This window comes from Haliotis cracherodii, unplaced genomic scaffold (assembly GCF_022045235.1).
Source record: "Haliotis cracherodii isolate W230 unplaced genomic scaffold, xgHalCrac1.p SCAF_6, whole genome shotgun sequence".
NCBI classification, from domain to species: Eukaryota; Metazoa; Mollusca; class Gastropoda; order Lepetellida; family Haliotidae; genus Haliotis; species Haliotis cracherodii.
In genome coordinates, this window is record NW_027266319.1 from 10,741,559 (window position 1) to 10,749,293 (window position 7,735).

The 7,735-nt window shown below is 43.9% G+C and overlaps 1 protein-coding gene across 1 annotated transcript; it reads right to left on the bottom strand.

The window, feature by feature from the left end:
- Positions 1 to 287: 287 nt before the first annotated feature.
- Positions 288 to 7,351, bottom strand: LOC139445640 (chymotrypsinogen A-like). Its single transcript, XM_071226822.1, has 6 exons — positions 6,884 to 7,351; positions 4,777 to 4,963; positions 3,411 to 3,507; positions 2,305 to 2,494; positions 1,176 to 1,309; positions 288 to 885 (listed from the first exon to the last, which is right to left on the bottom strand). The coding sequence occupies exons 1-6, from the start codon at positions 7,236 to 7,238 to the stop codon at positions 718 to 720; spliced, it is 1,131 nt and encodes a 376-aa protein (XP_071082923.1). The 5' UTR covers positions 7,239 to 7,351; the 3' UTR covers positions 288 to 717.
- Positions 7,352 to 7,735: the final 384 nt, after the last annotated feature.

Genomic DNA, 7,735 nt, shown 5'->3' on the forward strand with positions numbered 1-7,735 from the left:
TATCGACAACTGAGACAACGACAAGTGCCTACTAACAAAAATGTCTTTTTCTCATGCAACGTATACTGAAAGCACATCCGAAGTGGAACCTTCACATTAACATTTGTTTGTTGGAGTATTTTTCTCAATCCGGTTGCGTTAAGACATATTATATCAACTGAAGACGGAACTAACACAGATGATAAGAAGGAAGTGCAACTAACAAATATCTGTATTTTGCGTTTCTTTAGGGCGTATATAGAAGTGAAACTGTACCAAAGAAATATTTTTTTCGGGAAGAGACGGAAAATGTATATTTTTGATTTATTCAAACATGCTTAATATGCGACAAGGCTATCAAATATTCACAACACTATGGTGTAAAATATAACTGAAATATGCTTGTGAATACTTTGATTATGAGGGCTATGCATTGTTTCGTTTCCAATCCAAACAATTCAAATGTGGCTGGTTGTACTGTGGGTTCTACAGCTTCTGAAATGTGTGTCACTTTGAGGTAGGGCCATTTCCCATGACAACGGGTCGCCTTTCTGTCAAGTCCTAGGACATCTCAGGCATAGCTGCGCATATTCCATGGGTCTATCATGCCGGAAATGGCAACACCTTGTAGTGTTCGTCTCTGAAAGTCAGACAGTCAGGCGTGCTGCCGTCGCCGTGATGCGCCCAAGATGGCGGAAAGTCAAAAGTCGTCTGCGTCTGGTAAAACAAGCCACGTGATCAAGGGTTTGCCTTCATGGTGTCAGTGATCCACTTCATGTAGTTGGATACCCTGGTGAAGATGTTAGGGTAGCCGTACTCAGTGCAGGATTCCTCACCCCACGACGTGATCCCGACCAGGTAGTAGCGCCCGTTCTTTGAGCACATCATAGGTCCTCCAGAGTCACCCTGAAATACCACAGTGAAGGTCCATGAAGTAAACCCGACAGCAACAACTGTATGTGCACCGTAGAAGACATGTATACGTCATTACCTAGGAACGAGAATTACACTGAGCTAATACGAAACATTATGTGTGTGAGTGAGTGAGTGTGTGGGGTGGGGTATTTCTTTGTTATAAAAAATAAAACTCAACATATGTATCTGCTACCCTTATTAACATTACAACAGACCAAAAGAATTAGGTTTGCCCATTTTGTTTCATTAATTATTCTACTACAGTCTGCAGACTAACTCACTCTGCACGCTCCCTTGTCACCCATGCCCACGCAGATGTGGTTGTTGTTGACGTAGCCGCGCCACAGTTTGGCGCAGTAGGTGTTGTTCACCAATCCTATGCGAACTTCTTGCAACACGTCGCTGTATCTCGCCTCTGGAAAAAATGTACCCCCATTTAACAACTGAAAAACATCATGAAGATTAGAAAAAGGCTGTGACGTATGGGTTTGAATGACTTACAACATCAGGTGTGAATGCAACCAGTTACATGAATTTATTGCTTTTTTAGTGACAGATTGGAGATGGGGGACAAATATGATCCAAACTGAAACGAATATGGTACCCGAGCCCAAAATCAACGCATCTTGGTACAAGCTCCTTCTTAGGGCGTGACACCTTCGTTACACTCTCGGTAACATCGCTGCCACCAGTGTAGGCGCGGACATTACAAGATTCTTGAAATTTGCCCTCTAACCCCAAATGTAGTAACGTTTATACTTTTGTTAATGTCTTTGGTAACGCCAATACAGTTATTTTTAAAAAAGGTTTACGACTGACCATATTTCCCAGATGAACTTTTTGTTTGTTCGAGATTGCACACGAACAGAAAAAAATCACTCAAATACGCCCTTACATACTCACTATGCCAATTCCATGATTGTTAAAATGAAATAGAAATTCAAATTGACAAACAAAGACAATAATTTAGTTAGCGTAGTATTCGGTGTCACGGCAGTCATCGATTGTTTGTAAGCATAACGGTCCGTCGGTTGCGAGTTCAACTCCAAGCATGATTGTAACCACATATTACAGTGGGGAGTTTTGATTGGTGGCAGCGATAGTATAGCGAGCTCCGCGAACGGGCTATCGCGGTGAGGAGCTTGATCTTGGTAAGGCTAAGGGGCGTAACTCTGTACAGACAAATTACAACGTTAGATCACCCACGCCCAGTTATGGGGGATATGCTTGTACCATCTATTCAGTAATCACAAAAAATAATATTAAGTTTAAGGGAACCTCCACTCTACCCTACACCCGGATACTAGCATATTAATTAGTAACAGACCGTGGATCAAAATCAAGTTTTATTTCAAGCATCTATGATATAGATAGACTGTAGCGTATACTGATTGTGATGTTGAAACTCACTTGACGTCATCCCCCAGCCAGTCACCCAACAACCCGACTCTCTTGAGTAGGCGCTCTCGTCTGCTAATACTTCGTAGGGCTTGGGCAGACACACTTCCCGGATGAAGCCACTGCGCAGGTCCACGGGGTCAGCCAGCTTGATCAGAGCGATGTCGTTTGGGTAACTCCCCATGTTCTGGTACTTTGGGTGCTGTCAACAGCGAAACGACAATTACAGTTTAGAGGGCTATAAGAGTGAGTGAGTGAGTTGGGTTTGACGCCGCTTCCAGTTATATCGCGGCGTGTCAGCTTAATGTTGGAGGAAAGTCCGAAGTGATGCATGTCTCAGACGTTTACCACTTCGGTGAAACCCACGAGCACGGGTATGGTGCTGACAAACCTAGAAACATAATCGGGGCGAACCGGGATTCGAATCCACAATCATAAGTTTCTGGCGTGCCCAAGGGACCAACTCTGCACTGCGAATCGCATCGCGTTAGACGACTGGGCCGCCCGTGCCCCCGAGGGCTATAAGACACGTGCTGGTATGTATGGAACATTTGGACATATGGACAGGTAGACTCAATGTTGGCTTCAAAATGTTTCTGTCTACAAACAGAAGAAGCTACTCAAAGTCACTGTACATGATCTTGAGATCTTTGTAGGTGCGTCAATATGTAAGACACATTTTATGCCGCTTTTAACATGGAAATATTCCAGCCCCAGAATGTCTCTGGCTCTTGCTCATGTGAATACGAGTACATTGTTGAAACCAGAAGCACTGACCAAGGATCATAATCAGGGCGAATATGGATATCGAATCCAGAATCATTGGATCCTAGTACACCCAAGGGACACAACTCTGAACATGATCGTAATCAGGGCGAATCTGGATATCGAATCCACCTACGGCACATTCACACCGAACCGTGGAGACTTAGACAGTTTGGTGCCCTGGGCCTCTGTGAATACTGTGGTCAGCGGTATGGGAAAAACATCAACAAACGTTCAGGGAGTTTAATACTAAGCTTCTCCTGAACAATGGATGATAAGAGATATTCCAGCTAAATAGTGTTTAGTTGCACAAGATTGACTCAAGGTCGGATTGAGGGGAGTCATTAACTTACCATGTGTATGGACTGAACGCCGATCTTGACCTGGTACCGACTCGGCTTGCGCAGATTGTGGGCGCCAATGACGACCTTTATCATCCCGCTGAAACGTCTGTGGTCACGGAATACTGAGATTATACATGGCCCTACTCAGTAATCTAATATAGTGTATTTGTAATAGGATATGTATTTCCCCACACCCCACATGTCATATCCCATTGAAGCGAGAGATAGACGATGATTTTCGGACTACACCATATTAACCTTTTCGAGGTTGCATGATTAGAAAACTTTCTAAATGTCACTTTCCAGATCTGGTACAGGACGCTCTGATTAGTCGGATGAAAGGTCGTTCTGGCCCGTAATGGAATGTCTTCAGATCCTTGTTTAGCTGTAGCGAACACTATGATCTGATTTTAATATGAGTGCGTTAAACCTCATTCACTCACAATTAGAAGAAGTTGTACGTTTTCTTGTTTCCTCGCCAACGTCTAGAATGCCAATCAAACAGTAAGTGACACTCGAAAATGTCTAGACAGAATTATGCTTTAGACCTATAGAAGCCTACAGAACCTCATGAATATCTCGTTTAATGATTGCACCTTCCCCAGTCAAGGGAGTTAACTGACTATAAATGTCCAGTTTCCACCCTTAGCGAACTAGGCTGAAATTTCCAGGCACGACCGTAGCGCCGACAAGTGGCTATTACGAGTTATGTCCCTTCTATATCCCTCTTATTGACAAATCAGATTCTACCTCTCATATCACTTTCATTTGCTTCAAAACACGATCTGATCTATAATTAAGATCTATACTGTAATAAAACAGGTCTTACCCCGCGAAGTTCATCAAATCATTTGAGCACCTTGATTAAAAACTTGAAAAGATTTCCAAAATATCTGTCGACGTCTAGCTTGTGGTACACATGCGTGCACATCCTGCAGTCGACCGACATCTGCACGTTTGAATCCATGTTCTTTACGAACCGGATGTCTAATTCGTTACGCGAATTTGATTTGACTATGTTTAGACTCGTTGGTCCAACCAAAATGTAACGCCGTAATTCCGGCCTAGTTCGGCAAGACTGGAACCTGGACTTTTAGAGTCTGTTAACGCCCTTGCTTCGGGAAGATGAGTGGGTGGGACTTGTTTTACGCCTGGACCAGGCGTTGTCTTGGTGCGGTGACATAGAATCAACATGGTCACACATTGTGACCACCCGTAAAATCCTCATTTTAATCGGCTATTACGATAAGTATGTGTCAGAGAATATCTACCCGTAATCCCACCCGGGCTGTTGATAAGACATAACGGGAAACAGTCATATATAGGGATCATGATAGAGAATTTCCAATGCGACTGAAAGGCTGATTCCACTGACCTGATGACGCAGTGAGAGGCTGTAGCCACCCAACGGCTGTTGATGAGGACGCCCCCACAGAAGTGAGACGAGCTACCGGAAGTCCTGCTGCGGGACTGGAGCGACACCTGCCACGACCACTCACCGTCGTGTGCTTCACTTCCGCCCATGATGTTGGGGGAGCTCTTGATGCCGCACGATTGGTACACTGAAACATTGCCAGGGAGTACACTGAAACATCGCCATGAGGTACACAACAAATCGCCATGGAGCACACTGAAACATTGCCATGAGGTACACTGAAACATGCATTGAGTACACTGAAACGTTGCCATGGAGAACACTGAAACGTTGCCATTGAGTACACTGAAACATTGCCATGAGGTACACTGAAACATTGCCATGCATGGAGTACACTGAAACGTTGCCATGGAGTACACTGAAACATTGCCATGAGGTACACTGAAACGTTGCCATGGAGTACACTGAAACATTGCCATGAGGTACACTGAAACATTGCTATGAGGTTCACATTCATACACTGGAGCACGTTCTACGAATGGCTTTATTTTACCATATCTTAGATATACTCATATAAGTTAGAACATTTTCAGGTACACGAAGATTGCCTGAGGTGCGCTCAATTACGTTGCAGAGACGCGTGCCTTAGACGTGCCAGACGGCGTTACTTTCCAAAAAATATCAAGTTGACACGCTGTGATACATTTCATTCGTCGACCCGTGAAGATCCGAGGTAGAATAGGTCTTCAGTAATCCATGTTTGCCATAAAAGGCGACTATGCTTGTCGTAAGAGACGACTAATGGGATCGGGTGGTCTGGCTCGATGATTTGGTTGATGCATGTTATCGTATCCCAATTGCCTGGATCGATGGTCATGATATCAATCACTGGATTGTCTGGTCCAGACTCCATTATTATTTTACAGACCGCCGTCATATAGTTAGAAAAATTGCTGAGTGCGGCGTTAAACAACAAACAAACTAAACAAACAAACATACATTCAATTCTCTTTGATTCGCGCAATAAACTATCCCGCAATCAGTATCCATTTTGAAAACAACCCATCGCTTTGAACAAACAGTTAAGGGCAAAAAATAACGTCTCGCCGACCTATGGCAATTGGTTTCACCCATGGACAACAGTGTCGAAGCCAGACCTGGGTCTCTCTATAGACTCTGTGACGAGATGCACAACAACCGACACATATCACACATCACCTCTAACTGAAATCATTCACCCCCGAATTCCCCCCCAATTCAGGTGTTTAGACAAGGAGACCTGGGATGCTTTCAGTTAACATAGTGTCACGGGGCAAATAGCTGGCTTTCATAGCGTCAGTATGTCGTACCGTCACTTGGTTCGACACGTAAAGTCACTGTCAACCCCCACACCCACGCCCCACCCCCACACCCCTTACAACGTGTGGTTCTTATGACAAATATGTGTAGTGATCGTGAGACGCACATCCGGACATTGCCAAGGAGCGCTATAAGGCAGACAAACAAGATACTTGCTTGTGGGTTCGAATCCTGTATTCAAAGAGACAATGCATGACTTTAAAAGTCAGTATTAACCTACATACTTCCCAACAAGTATTAAATGTACATGAATAAGCTTTATGTATGGACAATGCTGGTTCTAATCCTTAATTTTCCGTTTATATCCTGTGTCTCGTAGGTTTCACCAAACGTCTTCTGAGTTGCCTTTGGTTTCGACCGTCTCCATGGTCGAGTGGAAAGTGTGTCTACCCGGACAACTGAAGGTCGGTGGTTCGATCCCCGGTCGCGTAATATACTAAAGACGTTAAAAGATGGTACTTGTTGTTACCCTGCCTGACGCTCGACATTAAGGGGCTAAAACAAGGACTGGTCGGCTCGAAGTCAGTTTTACGTGTTTAAAGGGTATCCATTTTACACTGCTCCTGGTATCTCAGTGGGCTAGCACTATTAAACTGGTATTAGTCCGGAACAGCGCACGCAGGCACGCTATATAAGTATAATAATCTTGAACGCGACGTTAACCCCATTTCACCTCACCTACGTTGGGTTTTACATTTCAAAGCGAGGTTAAACCACACACTCACTCACTCACTTTGGATACACTTACCTGGAACTGGTCGCTTTGTGGTTCGGACGTATTTAGGTCGTTGTGTCCGAACCGGGTAGCGGTTGGTGTAGGAGGAGGGGCAGTCATTGCTGACGTCGTTCGGGTGGACACATGTGCGCGTGATACCGGAGAAGACCCTACCAGTAGGACAACGCATATTCCGCCATTTGACGCCATTAACACAGAAGTAATAGCGAGAACAATCCAATGGATAATCTTTTGAGCGGTAGTTACGCTGTCTGCAGTCATAGTTACACAACTTAGTTCTCCAACATCCTTCAACACTGCTGATAAAACTAACGGCAAAAAGTGCTAGTGCAGTAAGACAAAAATACAAATCAATTCTTGGAGTCATCTTTTCGGAACTGCTGTAAAAAAAATCCCAGAAGTAAATGTTTCAATTTCAGCTGTAATCCTCGTGAAAGGTAGAGTCGAAAAAATGCTATCGTTGATGAGACGCCTTGTGTATGTTCCGTGGGACTAAATACAATCGGGTATTAATTCGGGGTTTAAATACTCCTTAGATTCCGTCAATACCCGACTACGTGCATCGTTAATTGACCGTACATCATATACGTAGTCAGATCACGTGTAGTCATCACTACGTATCGGATACTGTGCACGTTTGTCTCGTGCACTAACCCGAACCTTTACCCCATCAAAGGTAGATTTTTGCAGACATCTTCTTTAAATCAAATTACAGGTTGTGTTTTGATAACAAGACATGAAGCGCGTTTGAAATAAGAAACATGATAAAAGCCAGGTGAAACACTTTGTTTGAATGTATTCATGAAATTAAGACGAGATGGCGAATTTGTTAACTTTCAAGAGAAGAGATTACATGCAGTTATT